Raw genomic sequence first — 26,501 nt, 5'->3', positions numbered from 1 at the left:
AAACACTCCCTGCTGGGTCTAGCGTGGATGGAACCGTTGGGGATCGAAATTTCGGGTGTGTGTAATGTAAACTGTGATAATATGCCTAACTTTGTGAAAGAGTTCCCTGAAGTGTTCAGCCCCACCTTGGGATTGTATAAGGGACCCCCTATATCTTTCTCTATCGACCCCAAGGTCCCACCGGTCAGACTGAAACCTCGCAGGGTTCCCCTTCCGCTTCTCCCCAAGCTGGACATGCAGCTGGACAAACTCATTAGTCAAGGTATTTTGGTCCCTGTGGAACAGGGGCCATGGGAAACTCCCATAGTGACACCATTGAAGCCAGATGGCTCTTTAAGAGTTTGCGCTGATTACAAATCAACCTTGAATAAGGCACTCCAACACCACCCCTACCCCATCCCGGTCGTGCAACAACTCTTACACTCCCTGGGGGAGGGAAAAAGGTTCGCAAAGATCGACCTGGCCCAGGCTTACCAGCAGCTTCCGGTCGATGAACAAACAGCAAACGCCCAAACGATTGTAACACACAGGGGGGCTTTCAAATGCACGAGGTTACAGTTTGGGGTAAGCATAGCCCCAGGAATATTCCAGAGCATCATGGAACGCCTATTGTCAGGGGTAAATGGGGCAATTCCATATTTTGATGACATCTTAATTGCAGGGGAAAACCAGGGACAAGTGAACAAAAGAATAAGGGAAGTACTTAAGAGGCTACAGGACAAAGGGTTACGAATCAAGCCTGATAAATGTGTCTGGGGAACTGACAGTGTTGAATTCCTTGGGTATAAGATAGATAAGGAAGGTATCCACCCCACAACAGAGAAGCTGAGAGCAATTAGAGAAGCCCCAGAGCCACAAGATAAGAATGAGTTGCAGGCATTTTTGGGCCTCCTTAATTTTTATTCCGTTTTTTTAAAGCAGAAGGCAACAGTAGCAGAGCCTCTCCATCGTTTACTCCAGAAGGAAGCCCGCTGGACATGGGGGAAAACTGAACGTGAAGCTTTTTCTCAAATAAAAAATTTAATAACTTCTAAAAGTGTAGTAGTCCAATATAGTGCTTCACTACCCATTAGGCTCACGTGCGACGCTTCGCCGTACGGCATAGGAGGAGTCTTAGCTCACGTTCTACCGAATAAGACAGAGGCCCCAATAGCATTCTTTTCAAGAACCATGACCAGCACAGAGAGGAATTATAGCCAGTTAGACAAGGAGGCTCTAGCATTAGTGGCAGGGGTAAAGAAGTTTCACAATTACATTTTTGGGAGAAGCTTTGAGCTAGTCACTGACCACAAACCCCTACTAGGCCTGCTAGCCCCCAACAAGCCCACTCCACCTTTTATGTCTCCAAGACTAATCAGATGGGCCCTTTTCCTCTCAGGGTATCAGTATGAGCTCACCCACAAGGGGGGGAAGGAAATCAATCATGCAGACGGCCTCAGCAGATGCCCCATAGCAGACTTGGTAGAAGACCCTGTTCCTGCCACAGATGTGCTAATGATAGAACTCGAGGAAAACCCACTAACCACAGCAAAAGAGGTAGCTGCACACACGCAGCAAGACCAAATCCTTAAACAAGTGGTGAACTGTGTTCTAAAGGGATGGCAAAATGATATTGTTAAACCTGAATTGTGTGATTTTAAGAACAAAAGGCTTGAATTATCATATGTAAAAGGTTGTTTGCTGTGGGGGGATAGAGTGATCATCCCCAAACGCCTAAGGGAAAAGGTACTCAAAATGTTACACGTGGGCCATCCTGGGATTGTCAGGATGAAGAGCCTAGCAAGGGGGCATTTATGGTGGCCAGGGCTTGATGCTGATATTGAAAGTTGGGTTTCAAAGTGTGACCCGTGCCAAGAGTCTAGGCCCAGTCCCCCCAAAACAACTCCGGCTGAGTGGGAACAGCCTGCTGGCCCTTGGTCTAGGATCCACATTGATTTTGCTGGCCCAGTGGGGTCTCAGTACTTCCTAATAGTGGTTGATGCTTTCTCCAAATGGTTGGAAATAATAGCAATGAACAACATAACCACAAGTGCCACTATCAAGGTATTGAGCAGACTGTTTGCATCCCATGGTTGCCCTGATCTATTAGTGTCTGACAATGGACCACAACTAACAGCCAGGCAATTCGAATTATTCCTAGATGGCCTAGGGGTCAGACATGCCCTCATCTCGCCTTACTCGCCCTGGGCTAACGGGTTGGCAGAACGTTACGTAAGGGTGGCAAAGGAGGCATTGCACAGGTCAGGCCCTGGAGATGTGCAACAGAACTTGGACCAATTCTTATTAACCCAGCACATTACCCCTAACTCGCACACACATGTAAGCCCTGCAGAGTTATTGATGGGGAGAAAGTTGAGGTCACCATTAGACAGGTTAAACCCAAGGTTCTGTGTGAATAATAACCAAATGTGCATGAAACCAGAAAGAGAAATGTATTTGGGTCAAAATGTATATGTAAAATGCTTTGATGGAAATGTAAACTGGATGAAGGGAATTATTGTTAAGCAAAACGCACCCAAGACTTATATTGTTAAACTGGAGGATGGTCGTTTGTGGAAACGACACATAGACCACATTCGGAAACGAACTGAAAACCAATTGCAACAACCCGCTGACTCGGACTCTCCCCCTTCAACAGACTTTTGTACATTGCCCGAACTAAGAAACACGCAAAGAGACTTATCGGGCCAGGGGGAACCATCCAGCGACGCCGAGCCATCCTCGTCCTCCGAGGCCTTCGTTGGGCCCGCCAGGCCAAGTCCGCCGCACCGGGAGAGCAGCGGCGAGCCATCCTCCACAGTCAGTGGCGAAGGAGAAAATGGACTGCGCAGGTCAGCGCGAGAGCCTCGAAGGCCTCACCGATTGGACGACTTCGTCACGTGGCTTTCTTGATGGATGAGTCCAACTATGAGGGGAGGGGTGTTGTATCCTGGAATGGCTACCTTGTAACGCTGTAAATAGTTTGTTCCTCTTTTCCAGCGCTGTCTGAGCCCAAGCAGGAAGTCGCTCCTGATTGGCTCAGACGCGGCCGGCTCTCGCTTTGGCGGGAACCGCAAAAGTATAAAAGAAGCGGTTTCTCCCTGCAGAGCCAGTCGGTACTCGCTGAACTGTCACTTTACCTTGCGGAGCTGTCACTTGTTCTCTGAGCTGAATAAAAGTACCGATTGCTCAAACCCTGTCTCTGGGTCTACTTCAGTAGGATGGGAAGGTTTCTCCTAAAGTCTACCACTATTTCTATAGTTTTGAGTGTGTTCAATTCTGGATTGTTCTGGTCACAGCACAAGGTTAGTTGTTCAACCTCCCGTCTGTATGCAGTTTCATCATTTTCTTAAATGAGACCAATCACTGTTGTATCATCTGCAAACTTCAGTAGTTTAACTGACTATAGAACTGATGATATTTGTCTTTCTATTACATATATTTTACACGAAGGCATCAATTCTACTATGAAACATTCTATTGTATCTGTCTTGTAATAAATAGATTTCTTTCTTTCTTTTTTTCTGGGGTGCCCAGTTTTGGCATGATTCACGATGGAGAAGGAAACCCTTGTCGAAAAGCTGAAGGTAACATCATGTCTCCCACTCTCATAGGCAACAATGGAGTGTTTTCATGGTCGGTGTGTAGCCGGCAGTACCTTAACAAGTTTCTCAAGTAAGTCCAAGCCTAGAGAATTGCATTTTTCAAATCTGGAAACAGGTTTTTTTTGTGGAAGAGCAAAGATTATAGGTTGTTGCTGTTCTTTTTCACAGCACCGCTCAGGCAGCATGCCTGATAGATGAGCCCAAACAAGCTGGACAATACAAGTATCCTGATAAACTCCCAGGACAGATCTATGATGCTGATACACAATGCAAGTGGCAATTTGGAGCAAAAGCAAAACTATGCAACTTGAGTTTCGTGAAGGTACTTTTTAAATGTGGGTTACTGGTTTTGGGGTTTTTTTTCTTTCAAATTGCAATTTCCTGACAATGTTAGAACTTGCACTACAGAAGAACAATGAGACCTTAGCAAGAGGTTTATGAATGAATGGAGGGGTTCCAAGCTGCTCCAGGGTCTTCGTGGTTTCTAAATCTTCAAATGGTTGGGCAAAGCCATGGCTCGCTTTGAAGATATTGCTTTGGTTGGAAGTCGAAGGGGCCTGACCATAACTGCAGGAAAAGGTTTGGGCTTACAGGGGGAAAAAAGTAATTATACAATGACTGTGTGTCCTTGTATTGTGGAGGAAGATGAGGATTGAGGAATAGGAATGCCTCAGTTTCCCAATTTATTCATGTCATCTATTATTTATTTATGAAATTTATTTATTTATTAAATTTGTATGCCGCCCCTCTCCGTAGACTCGGGGCGGCTCACAACAGCGATAGAAAAACAATGTACAATACAAATCTAATAATTAAAACTAAAAACCCATAATTTAAGAAAACATACACACAACATACCATACATAAACAGTATAGGCCTGGGGAAGTTATCTCAGTTCCCCCATGCCTGATGGCAGAGGTGGGTTTTAAGGAGCTTACGAAACGCCAGGAGGGTGGGGGCAGTTCTAATCTCAGGGGGGAGCTGGTTCCAGAGGGTCGGGGCTGCCCCAAAGAAGGGCCCCGCCAAACAACATTGTTTAGCCGACGGGACCTGGAGAAGGCCAACTCTGTGGGACCTAATCGGTCGCTGGGATTCGTGCGGCAGAAGGCGGTCCCAGAGATATTAATCATGGGAAAGAGCTTTTAAGGACAACTTAGAGGGAGGTCAAGATGAAGATCTATTCAGTCCAGCTTGACTCCTGGTCTGGACATTTGGGTAGCTTTCTTAATAAAATTACATATATTCATCTCAACTCTTGGTCTAGCCACCAAACAATTTCTCAGGAAGTCTGTTAGAGTTCCAAATAGCATCTGAAACTAAATCAGAGTCCGAGGCATGGCCTTCCTCAAAGATCCAATTTGTTAGCAGAGTCATGTTGGCACATCTGGCAGAAACCTGAATCTGACGTCCTGTGGGTTTCTCCACCCAGTTTAAAGTCCATCCCCTTGTTCCCAAACCCACAAGTTCCTCACATGGTCCAATCTGTTTCTGCCAATGTGTCCAGTCCTCCCATCAACTTCCAGACAGGTGCTAAACAAAGGATGACCTTGAGTATCTAGAAAGAATTTGTTAGGGCTACAACTCTACACCCTCATGCAACCGCCCCTCCCAAATTCCCACAGCACTGAGACATTCTACATTCTAACAAGTGGCAGGCCAAAGTCTCCAACTGAACCCTTTTCTTTGGCCTGAAAAAGTCTCTCATCCAAGGCCTAAAGAGTTTTGATCCTGTTTAGCTTCTGAAATCAGCCAGGTGGTGCCACCTGCCGAGCTATGTGGAAAAGTTATAACCTTACAACTCTTGACACTGTTTACTTTGAATATGAAAACTGAAAGTCATAAGATTTCTCTCTTTCTCTCTCTCTCTCTCCCACACACACACTCAGGATATATGCAAATCACTCTGGTGCCATAAAGTTGGCCATCGATGCGAAACAAAGTTTATGCCAGCTGCAGAAGGGACACTATGTGGAATAAATATGGTAAGTTACAGAAACTGCAATAGAATGCATACCTTTCTGTTCTGTCGGGCTCTCTGGTAGACTCCTCCCAAAAATTCACAGGTACAAATTTCAGACACACACACGTTTGAAAATTCAAAACAATGTTCTTTATAAGGAAAATTCACTTAAGCCAAGCCCTCTTTTGGTATAGCAAAGAGCACTCGTCTCCAAACAAACTGGTAATTGGTACAAGTCCCTTATCAGTTCTGTGATGCTTAGCTTGCAGCTGTGAGGCAATTCACAGTCCTTCTTCTTTCACAAAGTGAAACACGCTTTGCTCTGGTTTAGTTTCAAAGCAGGGAAAAATCAGCACACAAAAGGTCAAAGTCAGTAAAGCAGTCACGAAACACAGCGATCAGATAATCCTCCACAATGGGCAAACCCACAGCCTCACTAATTACCACAGCCCCACCCAACCACAGGTGGCCTCATTTTCTTTGATAATAATCTCTCAGTTGTTGTTGCCTATGCATCGCTCTCCACATGCGTGGCTGTATCATTAACTCCTGTTTCGAATCCAAGGAGGAGCTAGATAATTAATCTCCTTCTGAGCTGTCTGTCACACTCTCCTCCTCCCTGTCACTCATGTCTTCTTGGTCAGAGGAGCCTTCATCAGCAAATTCCACCGGGGGCAAAACAGGCCTGCAGCATGTGGATGTCTCCCCACATCCACAGTCCTTGGGGCAGGAGCTGGGCCAGAGCTAATCACAACACCTTTCTGGGCTGAAATGCATGTTTTTGGGGTAGTAAAGGGCGGCATGAAATCAAATAAAAATAGTAGGTAGTTACTTGTTTTGAACATGGAGTCTAACATGGAGTCTTGTTTTGAACATGGAGTCTAAGCCCTAGATGGGTCTGGGATACTTTTAAAGAATGCATTTGCATCTTGGGCTCAACATCCAGGTTCTAATCTAAATCCTTCTTGGTGGATGTGGGAGACACATCAGATGGGACAGAAGCAACCTCAGTATTGTAGCTGCCCTGTTTTCCCCAAAATAAGACACCCCCTGATAATTAGCCCAATCATGCTTTTGAATGCATGGCAGTAAGGCCAAGCGCTTATTTCATAAGACAGGGTCTTATTTTGGGGGGAACATAGTAGTATGTTCAAAGTTAGGCTTACAGAGATGCAGCCATTCACTTAAAAAAGTAGTTAACTCTTTTGTGATGTTCCGATTTATGTAATGTGTCATGATTTATGTAATCTGTAATGTGAAAGTGCTCATACTTAAGTATTTAGGTTTAAAATCAGAACTGATAAGCAGATCCCCCCTTCTTCCTCTTCCTCATCTGTATTGGGGATCAAGAAGAGATAATGAAACTGCAATTTACTACTTCTCCCCTCACCCTGAATTTCCACTACCTATTTTTATCGCACATCATTGTATTTTTCACCCATTCCAACCCTCGCCTCCCCTTCCCCTGAATGGTAGGTTAGCTTCTAATTCACGCTTTGATCGCCATAATCAATCATCCCAGCAAAACATGTCTTCTCTGTTCCTCTTTCCTTCAGTGGTGTCGAAGGGGCCAGTGTGTCCCATTTGGAGACCATGGTCCCAAACCTGTGAATGGCCAGTGGTCATCATGGTCTAGGTGGTCAGACTGTTCTCGGACTTGTGGGGGAGGAGTCACATACCAAGAGAGACATTGCAACAATCCCAAGTAAGTCCCTGCTATGAAAAGATCTCATGTTTCTGTCTTTATCTGTAATTCTGGTAGGTGACAATGAAATTATTTTTTGCCTGCCTGCCTGCCTGCCTGCCTGCCTACCTTTGTCTGTCTGTCTGTCCCTCTCTCGGTCTCTCATCTATCTATCTATCTATCTATCTATCTATCTATCTATCTATCTATCTATCTATCTATCTATCTATCTATCATCATCATCTACCTACCTATCTATACAAAGTTGAATGTGCTGACAACATGTGAAATTGATTGAATTAACCTCTAGGCTACAGTATGTAATCCCTTCAGCTTTGTATCAGAGAATATATTATGTTTTCTTCTGTCAAATCACCCTGGTATACCCAATTATGGGAGGAGTGTAATGCTTCCTTTTGCCTCTTGGCCCAACCCAGGGCCATTTCCAAGGCAGTTAATATCTATCTCTCTCTCTCTCTCTCCCTCTCTCTCTCCCTCTCTCTCTCTCTCATCTTCAACAGAAAACACATTCCACATTCTTTAATATATATAAATGTTTATACATATGCCACACGTACACAGACATACACTGAATACAGAGAATTTTATTAAAAGTTAATCATCCTTTTTAATAGGTACATTCCTCCAATCATTGCATTTTGTAAAACTCATATTTAGTAAACTCATTAGTGGTAGCATGTTAAAAGTAATATTAATGCAATATTGTATAAATTTAAATTTGCACTTTTTCTACAGTTGGCTTTGATTTAAGTTTCTTGCTTACGGTATGTTTAGATTTTACTTGAGCTCTGTTTAGTTCAACCACCTGTTTTATGCAGAAGTTAAATAAATGTTCATAAGCAATGCAGGAAACCTGTGGCTTTCAATTATATTGCCTGCAGACCTTTGTGTTCAGTAGCATCCTGTAACCTGGATAATAATCATTGACCAAATCTGCCCTCCATAAATTATCTGAAAAATAACTCTGTCATCCACTACTGCAAAAGCTAGCATGCCTCGTGGCATCTTAAAATATATATTACTCACAAAAAAATTGGTCCTGAGGCTACATCAGGTCAGGCTTATCGTTTTCATCCACTGTGGTCAGCCAGGTGTGTTTCCAAAGTTCACAGCTGTTTTTATTTTCTCTCCTCTTCTCCTATGTAAACTATGCTGGCCATGATTCAGGAGGCAGTTGACGGACCTCAAAAACTAGTTAAGATTTGTAGCCAATTCTGATTATCTTTCTCCTTCTTGTGTGTTCTCTTTCTCCAATTGGTAGCCGACACCACATTTGAAGGCGTTGAATTCACTGCATAACTTTAATCTTTATTTTATTTTAAGAGGTGTTTCCTTTTTCAGTCCTAAATCTTTCTTCATGAGGGTTAGAGTGCCTTATTTCAAGGGTGGGTTCCTCCTAGTTCAAACCAGATTGCCAAAATGTTAGCAACCCGCTGGTGATGTAACATTAGCAACACAGATCTGGTTTTGTCGGTGCCAATCCATGTGTGCCACCATCTTTTTTTCTGAATTCTTGGCGACTTTTCCTTTGTTTGGATGGGTTCGCCTTGTTCTCTGCTTGGAAAAAATCCCCCCCGCCCCATCCCTCCCCTGGGTTAATACTGAACTTTATTTCTTTGTCCAAAACACAATTGATCAGCTGATTGTTCCCGGCACTACTGGAATGCTCCTAGTGATGAGTGCATACGTGGAAGCAAAAAACCACAAAAAAACGCTGAAATCTCACTCGCGTGCGTGTCCTCACACAAGATTTCGCTTCTGGCACATGTGCACAAGCCAAATCTCATGTCGACACGCGCACCTGCCCGCTGGTCAGCTGGAGCTAGGCACGCAACTCAATTTTCGATACAGGGATGCCGTATTGCCCTGTGCCAGCTACAACCTGCTACTGCGTGGAAGTGAAATTTCATAAGGGGATGCCCGCTTGTGAGTGGAGCAAGCGCGCACGTGCAAAACATCGCGATGCGAACCGGTGGCGAAATTAAGTGGAACCCACCCCTGCCTTATTTCTAATATTTTGGTAAGAGTATAAAATACTAATGCCGTATCTTACTTACGTTACTTTATTGTAACTTAAGCAGCCTTAGAATAGAATAGAATAGAATTTTTATTGGCCAAGTGTGATTGGACACACAAGGAATTTGTCTTGGTGCATATGCTCTCAGCGTACATAAAATAAAATATACATTTGTCAAGAATCATGTGGTACAACACTTAATGATTGTCATAGGGTTCAAATAAGCAATGAAGAAGCAATATTAATAAAAATCTTAGGATATAAGCAACAAGTTACAGTCATACAGTCAACATGGGAGGAAATGGGTGATAGGAATGATGAGAAAAAGTAGTAGAATAGAAGTGCAGATTTAGTAGAAAGTCTGACAGTGTTGAGGGAATTATTTGTTTAGTAGACTGATGGCGTTAAATTCTACTTTTCAGGTAGCTACAGCCTCCTGATCACTTTGGTTGTCCCTTCTTGTACATTTATTTATTCATTTTATTTATTTATAGTTTGTGTTGGAAGGGACCCTGTGGGTCTTCTAGTCCAACTTCCTGCTGGTGCAGGGGATCCTTCACCATCCCAGACGTATGGCAGTCTAGTCTCCTCTTGAAGGTCTCCATTGCTGGGGCGTTCACAACCTCTGCATGCAGGCCATTCCATTGGTTGATCGCTCTCACCGTCAGAAAGTTCTTTATTTCTAGGTTAAATCTCTCCTTGATCAGCTTCCATCCGTTGCTCTGGCCCCCTGGTAGTTTGGAAAAGAGTCTGGCCCCCTCCTCTCTGTGGCAGCCCTTCAAGTATTTGAATACTGCTATCATGTCTCCCCTGGCCCTCCTCTTCGCTAGACTATCCATGTCCAGTTCCTGTAGACTTTCCTCATTTCTCATCTTTTAGGACATACAGTAGATTTATTACAGAAGGATATTTTTGGGAATATCCAGGGACTGGACTATTCTGTTGAAGGTTGCTGTGCTCCCAAAGAGTTCACAATTTCTATCCCATTGTTTCAGATCATTTGTCTAGGGAGGAGCAGATTTTCCTAAATTCTTTAGCAAAAGGAAGAAAGTTTCTTTTTCCTTCAACAAATCAATGTTATATCATTAAACTCCTGGAAACCAGGGTGACAAGTTCCATCTTGTTTTTGCAAATAGGTGAGTCTCAGATTGTGCAAATGGCACCTGGGTTGCACATGTTAGCAAGTTCTTTCCATGATGGATTTAACTGAATAGCATATTATGAGATGATAGCAAGTGGTTTGTAATAGGCTTAGCTTCTAGTGATGACTAACAATATAAAGGATTTAGGCATCATTTCTCAGATAAATATTATATGTCGATCTGAACATTTGCTTCATAGTGTATCTGTGCAATTTTATACAAGGAAAGAAATCCTGGATCAACTCAACCAAATCTAGCCGATGGCATTTAGGAGTTGTATGCAGGTGAAAAATGATGTAGCTCTAAAACCCGGGCAATTCTTATTTACTGAATAAATGATCAGTGATAAGGAGCCATTAATCATAACTCAGTTCTGGTCAATCTAGAACCACTTATATCACAAGTAGGAATTAAATATAGGTAGCCCTTGCCTTATTATTTGGTCAGGGTTCCAAGTAACAGACCCAAGGCAGTCAAGACTCTTGAGTCCTGGTGGTTCCTGAAAATATCAATTTATTAGGACTGTCCTATTGGCACATCTGGGGAAAACCCAACTCTGAAGGGCCCAAGATTTTCCCCACCCAAATCAAAATTCAAAGTTCTTGCCCCCATATCACATATCCTTCCTTCCTTCCTTCCTTCCTTCCTTCCTTCCTTCCTTCCTTCCTTCCTTCCTTCCTTCCTTCCTTCATTTATGTCAAGTACGTATTGGTAGTATACAAAGAAATAACACTGTTTATATACATGATATTGGTACTAATAAGAGAGAAACCTAGGAGAGGGATGGTAAGCACACTGGTGCATTTATGAACGCCCCTTACTGACCTCTAAGGAATTGAGTGAGGTCAACAGTCGATAGTCTAAGGGTAAAGTTTTGGGAGTTTGGGAATGAAACAACAGAATCCGGTAGTGAGTTCCATGTATTAACAACTCAGTTGCTGAAGTCATATTTTCTACAGTCAAATTTGGAGTGATTTACTTTGAGTTTGTATCAATTATGTGCTTGTGTATTGTTGTGGTTGAAGTTGAAGTAGTCGTTGACAGGAAGAATGTTGCAGCAGATGATTTTATGGGCTATGCTTAGGTCGTGTTTAAGGTGACGTAGTTCTAAGCTTTCTAAACCTAGTATTTCAAGATATTCTGTTGTGAATAGAAGAGTGGAGGGCTCTTCTCGTAAAGCATCTCTGAACGTTTTCTATGTATTTATGTATTTATGTCCGAAACGTGGTGTGTTTATGTCCGAAACATGGTGTGGGTTCCAGACAGATGAGCTATTATGTGGTCCAATCAGGTCACAGTCCCATCTTCAGTGGGCTTTGGTCCATTCCTCTGCAACACCTGGTGGACATGTCCTTGGCTCCCATGGGAAAGAATGTTATTTTTGCTACACATCCCCCCCACAGCTATCGCTACCTCCCACCTCCAGTTCCCACAGCTCCAACTGGCTTCGCTGTAGCAGCCCTGAAGATGCTCCAAAAATGGCTTCAGGGATGACACATTTGTTTATAGCATTGGCAATTAGACTTGTATACCATTTCATAAAGCTTTTACAGCCCTCTCTAAGCGGTTTACAGAATCAGCCTATTGCTCATAACAATCCACAGTCTGCATTGGTTGCCGATCAGTTTCCGGTCACAATTCAAAGTGTTGGTTATGACCTACAAAGCCCTTCATGGCATTGGACCAGAATATCTCTGGGACCGCCTTCTGCCGCACGAATCCCAGCGATCAGTTAGGTCTCACAGAGTTGGCCTTCTCCAGGTCCCGTCAACTAAACAATGTCGTTTGGCAGGACCCAGGGGAAGAGCCTTCTCTGTGGCGGCCCCGACCCTTTGGAACCAACTCCCCCCCAGAAATCAGAGTTGCCCCCACCCTCCTTGCCTTTCGTAAGCTCCTTAAAACCCACCTCTGTCATCAGGCATGGGGGAATTGAGACTTTCCCTTCCCCCTAGGCGTATACAATTTATGCATGGTATGTCTGTATGTATGACTGGTTTCTTAAATTGGGTTTTTTAAATTAACTTAAATATTAGATTTGTTTATATTGTGTTATTATTGTTGTTAGCCGCCTCGAGTCTACGGAGAGGGGCGGCATACAAATCTGATAAATAAATAAATAAAATAAAATAAAATAAAATAAAATAAAATAAAATAAAAAATAAAACAAAACAAAATAAAATAAAATAAAATAAATCTGGCTCCTCATTTTACCCACCTCAGAAGGATGGAAGGCTGAGTCATCCTTGAGCTAGCGGTGAGATTTGAACTGCTGAACTCCAGCTAGCAGTTAGCTGAAGTAGCCTGCAGTGCTGCACTCTGACAACTGCACCACCCCGGCAGCTGCTTAGTGACTCTTTGAAGTAAAAAAAAAAGATTTATGACTGATTCTCATACATGATCATCATAGCATCCTCATGTGATCCAAATTTATTTTATTATTTATTTATTTATTTATTTATTTATTTATTTATTTATTTATTTATTCATTCATTCATTCATTCATTCAATTTTTATGCTGCCATTCTTAGACTCAGGGCGGCTTACAACATGTTAGCAATAGCACTTTTTTAACAGAGCTAGGCTATTCCCCCCACAATCCGGGTCCTCATTTTACCCACCTCGGAAGGATGGAAGGCTGAGTCAACCTTGAGCCGGTGATGAGATTTGAACCGCTGACCTTCAGATCTACAAGTCAGCTTCAGTGGCCTGCAGTACAGCACTCTACCTGCTGCGCCACCCTGGCTCAAATTTGAACGCTTGTCAATCGGCATGTGTTTCTAATGGTTTCGGTATCTTGAGACACCCAGCCAGCATCCAACAAGCAAAGTCAGTGAGGGGGTTGCTGGATTTCCTTAACAACCTGTCCGATTCACGTAACTAGGGTAGTGATTTGTTTTAACAATCATTAAAAAAAAAGAGTCATAAAATTGCATGTGACTCACTTAACTACCTTGCTTAACTTCAATCAAAATTCTGGTCCCAGTTGCAAGTTGAGGTCTACCTGTAAATAGATAAGCCTATATATATATATATATATCAAAACTACAGCAAAATGTCAGGTTTTACAATGCTTTGTAAAAAAACCAAAAACTGATACAAGATAGCAGTAGCACTAGCAGTTAGACTTTTATATCACTTCATGGTGCTTTCCAGCCTTCTCTAAGCAGTTTATAGAGTCAACATATTGGCCCCAGTAATATGGATCCTCATTTTACCCACCTCGGAAGGATGGAAGGCTGAGCCTGGTGAGATTTGAACTGCCAAATTGGAGGCAACTTGCAGTCAGCAGAAGTAGCCTGTAGTAGTAGTAGTAGTAGTAGTAGTAGTAGTAGTAGTAGTAGTAGTAGTAATAATAATGATAATAATAATAATAATAATAATAATAATAATAATAATTATTATTATTATTATTATTATTATTATTAATTAAATTTGTATGCCGCCCCTCTCCGTAGACTCGGGGCGGCTCACAACAATAGTAGCAAAACAATATGTAATACAAATCTAATAATTTAAACTAAAAACCCATAATTTAAAAACATGCACACAACACACCATACATAAACAATATAGGCCTGGGGAAGTTATTTCAGTTTCCCCATGCCTGACAGCAGAGGTGGGTTTTAAGGAGTTTACGAAAGGCAAGGAGGGTGGGGGCAATTCTAATCTCAGGGGGGAGCTGATTCCAGAGGGTCGGGGCCGCCACAGAGAAGGCTCTTCCCCTGGGACCTGCCAGACAACATTGTTTAGTCGACGGGACCTGGAGAAGGCCAACTCTGTGGGACCTAATCAGTCGCTGGGATTCGTGCTGCAGAAGGCGGTAATACTGAACTCTAACCACTGCGCCACTGCAGCTCAACATGCTTTTATAGCCCCCTTTCCTAAACAATCTGCTGGACATTCCAAATATATGCCACATATATTAGATGATGTGTATATCTGTATATACATATACAGATGTGTGTGCGTGTGCACACACACACAAACACACACACACATGGTTTTTTTCCTGTTGAATCATCCTGGTATACCCAAATATGGGAGGGAGCATACTGCTTCCCTTTTTGCCTCTCGGCCCCTCCAGGGGCCATCCAAGGCAGTTAATTTTTATAGCCAACAAACTATATTCTATATATGTAACATATTTTGTTGGTAATGAAAATGAAAGGACAGTAGTATAACTCTATTTCAAGCTATTTAGCACTCATCAGCTAGCCATACCCTTACCGGGATTTGAGCCCGGGCAGTCTGCCTGTAAGGCAATAGTTTTAACCTCTAGGCCACAGGTTCCCCCCCTGTCTTAACTTGTACCAGGGAAGAGTTAGATGGTGGGTTTTTTTTTTGCTGTCGAATCACATATAACTCTTCTCTGGTACAAGCTGAGAAGTCACTTCTGAAATTTCTACTAAAGAGAAAAATAAATCCACTGAAATACGTATGGGTGGAGTGTGCTGTTTTTTTCTACACATTATCACCAGTAGGTAGCCAAAGGGCATGGGGAACCATCCTGCGCATTATTATGTTAGTCATATCGCTATTAGCCTACATTCTCCTTGATTCAATAACATCAACAACTCAAGAGATGATATCAGAAAGGAGATTTCTCCCATGGGGCCTTTTTCTGAGCACCCAAAAAGGTTTTAACATGGCAAGACTATACCTGTAGTAGCAGCAGCTCCCATCATTACTCCATTAGTAAAAATAGAAACAAGATAAATTCAGAAGCAGTCTTACAATCAGTAGAAAAACATTGCAGGGGAGAAAAATATCTAGCCATACAGTATTCCAGATATTTGATTTAATTAATTAATTATTATTTTTTAAAATTTAAAAATTAATTAATTAATTTTATTTAATTCGACTTCCGTGCCACCAAATCCCGAAGGACTCAGGGCAGTTTACAACAATGTAAATACAAAATAATAAAAATAAATAAAATTAAGATCTAAAAACTATAAAACCCTAGTTAAAAACCCGTAAATTAAGCAATCACAGCAACATGTATACATACTCAATGTATACATGCCTGATAAATGAGAATTTTTCTGGTTGATCAGCAATTTTATTCAGCAAGCAATCAGGTATTGAATAGAGATTGTTCTTGAACTTAAATTATACTAAATTCATTGTTTAGGCAAATGAAACAGAACCCACAATTTCATGCAGGTCATCATGGATTTAAATTATTTGGGGGTTTAAAAAAATCTTTTATTTATTTATTTATTGGATTTGTATGCCGCCCCTCTCCGCAGACTCGGGGCAGCTAACAACAGTGATAAAAAACAGCAGGTAACAATCCAATACTAAACAACTAAAAAACCCCTTATTATAAAACCAAACATACATACAAACATACCATGCGCAAATTGTAAGGCCTAGGGGGAAAGAATATCTCAGTTCCCCCATGCCTGACGGCAGAGGTGGGTTTTAAGAAGCTTACGAAAGACAAGGAGGGTGGGGGCAATTCTAATCTCTGGGGGGAGTTGGTTCCAAAGGGCCGGGGCCGCCACAGAGAAGGCTCTTCCCCTGAGTCCCGCCAAACGACATTGTTTAGTTGACGGGACCCAGAGAAGGCCCACTCTGTGGGCCCTAACTGGTCGCTGGGATTTGTGCAGCAGAAGGCGGTCCCTGAGATAATCTGGTCTGGTGCCATGAAGGGCTTTGTAGGTGATGACCAACACTTTGAATTGTGACCAGAAACTGATTGGCAACCAATGCAGACTGCGGAATGTTGGTGTAACATGGGCATACTTGGGGAAGCCCATGATTGCTCTCGCAGCTGCATTCTGCACGATCTGAAGTTTCCGAACACTTTTCAAAGGTAGCCCCATGTATTATTTAAAATTAATATTAAATAATAGAAACTAGTATGATGCTAATGCATCCAGCAGTTAGTTATCTATTTTGTATTTGTTATTGCAAATTGATTTTCTTTTTGTTTGCAGACCTCAGCACGGGGGCAAGTTTTGCCAAGGCTCAAGTCGCATTTATCAGCTTTGCAACACTCAGCTGTGTGCCTCAAACAGTCCAGACTTCCGAGCCCAGCAGTGTGCGGAGTATAATAGCAAACCTTTCCGTGGATGGTACTATAAATGGAAACCCTACATCAAAGTAGAAGGTGAACCAGTTAAAATAAGGATCAATTTTGGCGATGAATAGAAGTAGAAATAAAAATAGAAAGAATATAGTAGAATATAGAATATACAGTAGAATATAGAATAGAACAGAACTCGGGAGATTTTCTAGTCGAATCCCCTAATCAGGCAGGAAACCCTACACCACTTCAGGCAAATGGTTATCCAACATCTTCTTAAAAACTTCCAGTGTTGAAACATTCACAACTTCTGGAGGCAAGTTGTTCCACGGCTTAATTGTTTTAACTATCAGGAAATGTCTCCTTAGTTCTATCCTTGATTAGTTTTCACCCATTGCTTCTTGTTCTCCTCAGGTACTTTGGAGAATAAGTTGACCCCCCTCTTTTTGGAGGCAGCCCCTCAAATATTGGAACATTGCTTTTATGTAACCTCTAGTCCTCTAGATCAGTGTTTTTCAACCTTTTTTGAGCCGTGGCACATTTTTTACATTTTAAAATCCTGGGGCACACTCTCCTCTCTTTTTCCATCCCTGTCTCCTCCCCACCCTTGTGTATGTATTTTTATACACACTTTTGAACCATTTCCAAAAACAGGTGAGGGCTGGGGGGGTTTTCTCTCTTATTCTTTGGGTGCTTTTTATCATATGCTTTAAATCAAGAGTCACTTCTCTTTCTCTTTTGTTTCTTTTTCCTCTCATTCTGTCTCAATCATTTTCTCATTTCTCTTTTTTTCCTCCCCTTTTTGCTCATTTCTCTCTCTCTCTCTCCATTCCTCTCCTTTTCTCTCTCTTTCTCTCTTGCTTTCTTTCTCTCTGACACTTGCTTTCTCTCTTTCTCTCTTTTCTTTCTCTTGCTTTCTCTCTCTTTCTTTCTCTATCTCTCTCTTTCTCTCTTGCTTTCTTTCTTTCTTTTTCTTTCTCTCTCTCTCTCTATCACACACACACACTCTCTCTCTGCAAAAAGTTGCAAGACCGGAACCTGAGCTTCCTTCTTCGCGGCACACCTGACCATGTCTCACGGCACACTAGTGTGCCACGGCACACTGGTTGAAAAACACTGCTCTAGATGTTGGATAACCATTTGTCTAACCATTTGTGGTGTAGACTTTCCTGCCTAAGCAGGTGGTTGGACTAGAAGACCTCCAAGGCCCCTTCCAACTCTTGTTGTTGTTGTTATTGTACCACCTTGAAAATATGCCCCATTTCAAAAAGATGTTTAAAAATAAGGCTGACACTCATTGATGATTTTGTACAATGAATAACTCGATAGAAAACGATCTGTCCTTGATCACTGCATGCTTACCGCCCAACTTTGCAAGACAGCTGCCTTGCACAAATGATCTTCATCTAAGTACCTACCTTGAAAAAGATGATCCCAGATACAGTGGTACCTCTACTTAAGAACTTAATTCGTTCTGTGACCAGGTTCTTAAGTAGAAACATTCTTAAGTAGAAGCAATTTTTCCCATAGGAATCAATGTAAATGCAAAAAATGCTTTTAGGAAAGAAATAAAAGCTCAGAATTTGGGTGGGAGGAGAAGAAGGAAGAAGAAGAGGAGGAGAATCACTGCCGAAGGAAGAAGGTGAGGTGAGGGGAATCAAAATAATCCAAAACTTTAAGGCTTAAAAAAAGAAAGAGGGACTCGGAGGCGGCGAGGAGGCGCCTCCCATACACCCAGCGCGAGGCTGCCTCCCATACACCGCCTCCCATACACTGGCTGCTGCTGCTATCTGCTGCCTATTCCTTCCCATGCTGAAGCGCTCCCCTCTCCTCTCACTCTCTCGTTTTGTAGCCGGTGCCTTTCCTTCGCTGTGGTGACTCCTCGGCTGCCCAGAGCGAAGAGAGCATTTCTTTTCTCTGGGCTCTGGCTGAGGTTTGTTCCCTCTCCAAGCACCCAGAGAAAGGAAAACGTTCCATTTGCTCTGAGCTGCCAAAGCCTCCTTAAGCACCACCGAAAGGCTCCTCTGGCAGTCAACATGGCTGGGATTAAAGGGGGAATGGCCGGAAACTGGCCGGGCCTTCGCGCCGCTCTCAAATTTCCTGGGAAATTTTTCCAGGCTCGGGTTCTTAAGTAGAAAATGGTTCTTAAGAAGAGGCAAAAAAATCTTGAACACCTGGTTCTTATCTAGAAAAGTTCTTAAGTAGAGGCGTTCTTAAATAGAGGTTCCACTGTATTTGAAATCAGAAAAGCTGTTTCAACCCATGTTAAAAGATATTTCAGACTACCAAGTAGTTCAAAGGAGTATGAATACAACATAGGGGTTTTGCTTTTTCCATTCTAGTGCTGTCTGGTTAGTAAGTAGAATATTGTTTTAGATGTTTTTGTCTCTTTTCAGAGGAAGATCGCTGCAAACTCTACTGTACAGCAGAAGATTTTGACTTTTTCTTCGCCATGTCGAACCGAGTAAAGGATGGGACCCCCTGCTCAATGTATAAAGAAGATGTATGCATTGATGGGGTTTGTGAAGTAAGATGAAACTCAGCATTCTGTTCGGTATAACATTTTTAGCTTGCCTGTAAAGCAGATATACTTTGCTTGCAGCATCACCCTGTGCCTGTTGGAAATGTTGCTGACCTCTTAAGTTAAACAATTCTCTGTTGAACAACTTCTAGAGCTGCTTTTGAGTAAAGTCAGAGGGATTAGCAGAATAGACATGCTGTCAGGCCGAAGCCATCACATGGAATTAAAGACTTTGGCCTGACACAGTACGGGGGAACTGGGAAGGGCAGTTGCATGAGAGGGAAAGTTATTAGCCACAACAAATTCCTTTCTTAGAGTCCAAGGTCATCCTTTGTTCTACACCAGTGGATGTAAGGAGGAGGCCGGTGAAATCCCTGCACTTGGACTAGTCCTCGTAATGAACTTGTGGGTGGGGGGTTGGGGGATGAACCTTAACCTGGGTGGGGTTCTGGAAGGAAGTTAGTATCGGGATGGCAATGGTGTGACCAACATGGCTCTGATAATAAATTGAACCTTGGATGAGAGAATTGGACTGGAATCTGATTTATTTCTCAGATGCTATTTGGGGCACTGACATTTATCCCAATACTCCTTATTCCTTGGGGACCTGAGCTTCCATCTCTCCGCTCCCATCTGTGGGTGGAGAGAAAACCCAGGAGAAATGGAAGAGAAAAACAAAAATAAAACAAAATAATGACACATGCCCCGCACAGTAGGCTCACGTAAAACAAGGTTGGGTAGTAAGGATCAGCATATAAACATTATATAAAAGTCAGTCAATGTCTTAACAAGTTGTGTGAACCAAGACATAATATATGTGTTTTGGGGTCAGTATATATTAGGTAAGCTTTAAACAGCCACTGTTTAGGCTGTTTAGATGTTGAATGAACCCTCTAGCTGTTTTTTCAAGTAAAGGAGCAGCAGACTTTTCATAAACGGATGGATAGATAGATGGACAGAAAGACAGACAACAGCTTTCTTCCACCTGCTGTTCTTTCACTCATTCTCTGTTGTTGTTGTAGCAAGTGGGGTGTGACCATCGCCTTGGATCCAAAGCTGCTTTGGATGCTTGTGGAGTTTGCAAAGGAGACAATTCTTCGTGTACATTCTACTCTGGCCATTATTTAACCCAGCATAAAACTAACAGTAAGAAAATAATTTTGCCTGTGTAATTAAGTCAATGCTTTTCATAACTGTCCCCCGTTGCATTACTGTAACAGTCTTGTATGCTTTCCACCAAATATTTATTTGGAAAACCCAAGCTGGGAGGGAGACTGGAGTAGCTACCATCCCTGGTATCCTGCAGATCAAGTAAATGTTGCCTTAATAAGTATTGTAGATGCTTGCTGGAAAAAATCCAACCCCTTTGCATGAACAGTTGGAGGTCTTAGAATGATAGCATCCTAAAGTTGGAAGAACTGTTTAACCATGCAATCCCTTGTACAGTGGTACCTCGTCTTGCGAACGCCTCTTCTAACGAACTTTTCAAGATACGAACCCAGTGTTTAAGATTTTTTTGCCTCTTCTTCCGAACGATTTTCACCTTACGAACCCAAGCCGCTGCTGCTGGGATGAAGGGATTTCTTTCCCCCCCCCCTTTTTTGAGGAAAGAAAGGGGAGGGGCGGCTTGGAGGGGGAAAGAGTTTGCATTAACAAAAGTAGGAGAACAACGTGCTTGCAGAGGCACTGAAAGGGTGTCTTTTGAAGAAAGAAAAGGGAGGGGCGCCCCACTTGCCTTTCTTCCTTCCCACTCACCCTTTAGCCTAGCCTTGCTTCTTCCACCCTCCCCCTTTAGCTGCTCCTCCCTGCCCTCTGTTTGCCTCCCTTCTAAAGTTTGGGATTTTCCTGAAGGATTTGCACCATTATTTGCTTTTACGTTGATTCCTATGGGAAACATTGTTTCGTCTTATGAACTTTTCACCTTACGAATCTTGTCCTGGAACCAATTATGTTCGTAAGACAAGGTATCACTGTATAGTGAAGGCATCAGTTTAACACTTCCTGAGTAATGCTATTTGGCAATGCTACTTCTAGAAGAGGGCTGTCAAACTTGTGGCATCATGTTGTCACATGATGTATCAGGACTTTCCCGCCCTTTGCTAAACTAGGTGGGGGCGGAACTAGGACATGACACATCTGGCCCACGGGCCACGGGTTTGACACCCCTGTTCTAGAAGGTATCCAGCAAAGGATAACTCACCATTTCCTCTCACCGTTGGGAAATGGCTCCACTGTTGACCATAAGTGCTTTTTCAGGAGGCAACTGGACTTCCTTGTTTTTTCTCTGGAAGATGTTCCTCTTCTTATCCAGAGAAACAGAAGTGAGGAAGCTTCTTAGGTGAGAAACAAAATGTCTTCCAAAGAAAAAATAAGAAAGTCCAGTTGCCTATTGAAAAAGCACCTTTGGGACAACCATGACTGAGAATCTCTACAGACGTTCTGTTATTGAACTAGTAATAGCACTTAGACCAGGGGTCCCCAAACTTGACAACTTTAAGACTTGTGGACTTCAACTCCCAGAATTCTCCAGCCAGCATAGCTGGCTGGAGAATTCTGGAAATTGAAGTCCACAAGTCTTAAAGTTGTCAAGTTTGAAGACCTCTGACTTAGACTTATATACCGAGGTGTGCGTTGACTGCCAATTGGTTTCGGACTCAATTCAAAGTATTGGTTATGACCTCTAAAGCCCTACATGGCCTCCTCCAGCTCCCTACATGGCCTCCTCCAGCTCCCGTCAACTAGACAATGTCGTTTGGCGGGGCCTAGGGGAAGAGCCTTCTCTGTGGGGGCCTCGGCCCTCTGGAATCAGCTCCCCTGGGAGATTCGTACTGCCCCCCCCTCCTCACCTTATGCAAGAGTCTTAAGGCTCATTTATGTCATCAGGTTTGGGCCGATTAGATCTTGGCCCTTGGCCAACGAATGTTTGTATGATCGTTGTACGAATGGGTGTGAATTGATTTTAATATTTGGGATTTTAGATAGCTATTTAATTTTAATTTAATTGGGTTAATGTTATTGTAATTTACTGTTTTTTATGTGTTGTAAGCTGCCCCGAGTCTTTGGAGAGGGGCAGCATAGAAATCCAATAAACAAACAAACTAACAAACAAACAAACAAACACATACACATATACATATATACCACTTCATAGGGCTTTACAGCCCTCTCTAAGCACGTTACAAAGTCAGTATATTGCCCCCAACAATCTGGTAATGTTTCAGACATAGCTGTAACTCCCTGATCTTTCTTTTTTGTTTGTTTCTAGATTATTATCCCATTGTAACAATTCCTGCAGGAGCTCGCAGTATTGAAATCCAAGAATTGCTGATCTCCAACAGTTACCTTGCAGTCCGCAATTTGAATAAGAAATATTACCTAACCAAGGACTGGACAGTTGACTGGCCTGGAAAATTTTACTTTGCTGGGACAATGTTTGATTACCAACGGCCTTTTAGCCATCCCGAGAAGCTGTCAGCCGCTGGCCCAACGAATGAGACACTCATCTTTGAAGTAAGTGCACTAGTCTTTCTTTTCTTCTTGAAGTTTGTTTTAGAAATATCCTGACAAATTCTAGTTTGGTGTAGCAATTGTCCACCAAGGTAAATTGTCATGAATGAAAGTGATTACCGTATTTTTCAGATTATAAGACGCACCTTAGTTTTTTGGGAGGAAAATAGGGGGGGAAATCTACCAGGTATTCATCTGGTTAGCATCCTTAGTCTGTTCAGCATCAGCACATTATTTTATCCTCTGGTTAGGGGTTTAAAAAAACCTTATTCAGAAAGAGTAACAATGAAAGAGCTTGCAAGCCAATAAGAGCTGGGAACATCATTAGCAACTGGTTAGGGCTGGAAAGAAACATTTGGAGCAAGTTAGAGCAATGAAAAATAAGCTGCAAAGACTTGGGACTTGGAAAACATTCTTTGCAAAGAGTAACAATGAAAAAGCTTGCAAGCTTGCACAGGAGTCTTCTGCAGCACCATAGTTCAAAGGCCTCAATTCTTTCCCGCTTAGCCTTCCTTATGGTCCAACTTTCACAGCCATACATTGCAACTGGGAAAACCATAGCCTTGATTATACACACTTTTGCTGGCAGGGTCTGCTTTTTAGTATGCTGTCTAGATTTGCCATAGCTTTCCTTCCCAGGAAGAAAAAAAGATAGAGCTTTGCAAGTCTTACAAATTGGGTCAAGGAGCTTTGTGAACCTGCACTGACCCTGAGATGTTGTTTCTTGGTCCTTCTCATGAAATAATAATGAACTAACAGCTATTATTGTGGCTATCTATTAATTTCTTTTTACTTATGTGAGAATTTTCATACGTTGCATGTCACCGGGAGCCATTGGGATAATTGGAGGCGCTTGTAGGTTGAGCAAATAAAATACAATAAAATCAATCAAGCCAATTACCATGCGAAACAGTGGTGTAGTTTTCTTTCATTTTCTTCCCATAACCTCCATGGCTGTTGTAGTTTGCTAATAAGAAAAAGCCTGATGGGAATTTTCTCCTGTGATATTTTGCTGTGGGATTAATCAAAGCATAGGAGTCCTGGGAAGCATTCAACACGGGAAAAATTAACTCACCTCCCAGGTTTGTTGTGTAGGGGGCAAAATTAGGAAAGAAAAATTATCCACCTTAATCTCACAGAGGAAAATTTGGATGTAAATACAATCAATAAACCCAGAAACAGTTTTCTTGCCCATCATTCCTAAAGATGCAAACATGCAGACAATTTGAGTTTACTAAAGATGGGAAACTGATATATAGCTTCTTTCTAAAACTCTAAAATCCATGATTATGACTGGAGGAGAAAATAGAAGCCGTGTTATGGATATGTGCTAAATTAGAGCAGCTATAATCTGGCAATGTAAGTAATACCAGTCTTTTGGCATATGGTTTTGGTAATATAGTTGTGTCTTCTTAAGTGAAGACATGCGAAGTATTTTTATTATTATTGCAATCCAGTTAAGTGGTTTTATTTTTTTCAGTGGGGGGGATTCTGGTGAAGGTAATTTAAGGTCATTTGGTTTTAATTTTTAGTACTTGTTCTAAAAATTGTGAGCTAGAGGCTGACTGGACAGGAAGTTGTTGCTGTTTGTATGACAATCCCACCTTCAAATTTAACATCTTCGTAAGAAGAAAAGATAATAAGGCAATTTAATTGAGCAGACTGTCGCACCCTGCTTTAGATGGGAAACACAATCAGAGAAAGAATTATGGAAATGAAATTTATATCAGAGTCTCTTTTGAAGCATATGGTATTACCTATATCATATTTCTTTATACTAGATACTCAGTTTCTGCAGGCACTGTAGAGGTAAGAATAAGGCTGATTTAATCAAACCATCTGTTTCTATCTTTCCGGATGTTGCTGCCATATGCAGAGGCAACTAAAGATTATTATTATCATTATTATTATTCAGATTATGACATCTCACAGAATTAATATGTGTATCACAGCTTCAAAAACCTGTCTATTGTTGAACAAGGAAATTGCCCCGTAAAATAAGTGTATTCTCTACTGTATCCTGCAAGATAGGGGAGAAATGCTTAAAGTGGCAATCATTCAACAGAAAAAAAGAATTTACTTTCAAACTGGGAAAGGTTTGGCTAATTAAAATCAATAAATCATTCCGATGGCTTCCCCCCTCTTGTCAACAGAGTAGAAGGAAACCTGGTAGAAAGACATTTTTGATAGTTTAGCAATTACTGAGTAAAATGCAATGTGGGCTTTCAAAGCTCTCTTTTTATTGTTAGCTTCTGGTTGACAAATGAGTTTTGATTTTCCCTAAAGAGAATGCGTTTTGGTCAGAGCAGAAGCCTATTCATGAGGCACAGATGTAAATTCATTGTAAGGGATGAAAATGTTCTGATTCAGTGAAAGAGGTTAGATGTGCTCCATGCTTTAAACAAGTATCATATTCTTTGGACTATAAGACACACCGGAGTATAAGATACACCAAGATTTCGAAGAGGTAAAGAAGGGAAAAAACGTTTTTGACCTCCACAGCCCCCAGGAGCACTTTGCAGGCCTCCGAAAGCCTCCGCACACCCCGTTTCTGTGAAAAATACATAGGGTGAAGCTTCAGGAGGCAAAAAATGGCTGTATTTGGTGTATAAGATGCATCAACATTTCCACCCTTTTTAAGGGCGTGTGTGCATCTTATATTCCAAAAAGTACAATATATTTTCCACATGTTGCTTTTAAAGGAAGACAGGGTGAGAAATACATTCCCTGGGAAAGAAAAATGAGAAATGTTTAAAAAGAGAGAAATTTTAAAAAAGTTACTTTTTTTCTTAATGCATTATACAGGGTTGTGTGAATTCTGAGTTGTCCATATTATTTTTAAAGTTTTCAATGAAAAGTAAGGTATGTAACCCCCTTCTTACTTAAGAGATTTCAAGAAATCTTTTTGGGTGAAAATCCTTTTAAAGTGCCTGAACCTGATTTCATAGAAAATATTCCGTAAAGATTGTAGGGAAATATTTTCTTTCTTTCTTTCTTTCTTTCTTTCTTTCTTTCTTTCTTTCCTTCCTTCTTTTCTTCTTTCTTTCTTTCCTTCCTTCTTTCCTTCCTTCCCTTCTTTGTATCATATATCTCATACAAACCATACGTAAAGCAGAAACGGCCCAGGGGAATCAATTTCCCCATGCCTGACCGCAGAGGTGGATTTTAAGGAGTTTGCGAAATGCAAGGAGGGTGGGGGCAATCCTAATCTCTGGGGGGAGTTGATTCCAGAGGGTCGGGGCCACCACAGAGAAGGCTCTTCCCCTGGGTACTTGCTCTGTGATGCCTCATGCATGTTCCAGACAAGATATAAAATCCTCTCATACATCAGTAAGGGAGAGTGCATACATATAATTTCAATTTTGCATGCCCATTTTTTAATGTGACTCCCTTATCCTCTCCTGCATTGGAGGAAAGCTATTTTTGGGGACGAAGTAAATAAACATTTAGAGGTTCAGCCTCATAATGCAACTCCGAGAACCTATGTTTCAGTCTTTTTTGATGAGGCCTGAGTTCCTTGCAGATGCATATTATACCTTTCTCTACTCACTTTGCAAACTGATTCTCCTTTGAATTGTTGAGAAATTAGTTTGGGCAAAACTCATAATATGTTCAGCGGTTTTAGCTTCCTTCCTTCCTTCCTTTTCTTCCTTCCTTAAATGTGTTCCAACCTGTCTATAGTTCTTCTATTCTCTCATTCAGTGGCTTTGTTTGTGGGATGTGAAAAATTATTCTTCATGCCCATAATTGCTCTGTAGTTCTATATTTGCTGCTGCAGGAAATCTCAGAACGTGAATTCAAAATACATCTTCAATGAAATGACTGGCAGGTCAGATCCCAGTTGCATAACTCTCACTAAAATCTCTATAAAGAGGTTGACATGCTAAAGAAAGTGTTGACATACGTTTTAAAAGAATTGCTCAACTGGCTTGCGAATGTACATAACTATTTGTACCTTGGTAAATACTGAGGAAAGGGACGCAGTGGCTCAGTGCTAAGATGCCGAGTGTGTCGATCAGAAGTTTGGCAG

At 41.8% G+C, this 26,501-nt stretch overlaps 1 protein-coding gene across 1 annotated transcript in view; it reads left to right on the top strand.

The window, feature by feature from the left end:
* The window catches only part of ADAMTS18 (ADAM metallopeptidase with thrombospondin type 1 motif 18), a 122,176-nt gene that overhangs the window by 60,349 nt on the left and 35,326 nt on the right, over positions 1-26,501 (top strand). Inside the window, exons 9-16 of the mRNA XM_070761642.1 lie at positions 3,517-3,654; positions 3,753-3,906; positions 5,472-5,567; positions 7,102-7,250; positions 16,355-16,527; positions 18,840-18,970; positions 19,987-20,110; positions 22,230-22,474. Of these exons, the coding sequence (XP_070617743.1) occupies positions 3,517-3,654; positions 3,753-3,906; positions 5,472-5,567; positions 7,102-7,250; positions 16,355-16,527; positions 18,840-18,970; positions 19,987-20,110; positions 22,230-22,474 (1,210 nt within the window). The remainder of the gene's footprint in view (positions 1-3,516; positions 3,655-3,752; positions 3,907-5,471; positions 5,568-7,101; positions 7,251-16,354; positions 16,528-18,839; positions 18,971-19,986; positions 20,111-22,229; positions 22,475-26,501) is intronic.

The sequence above is a fragment of the Erythrolamprus reginae genome, chromosome 9, assembly GCF_031021105.1.
Source record: "Erythrolamprus reginae isolate rEryReg1 chromosome 9, rEryReg1.hap1, whole genome shotgun sequence".
NCBI lineage: Eukaryota > Metazoa > Chordata > Lepidosauria > Squamata > Dipsadidae > Erythrolamprus > Erythrolamprus reginae.
The sequence above is the reverse complement of the archived record's forward strand: the minus strand, read 5'-3'. Positions and strand labels throughout refer to the sequence as shown.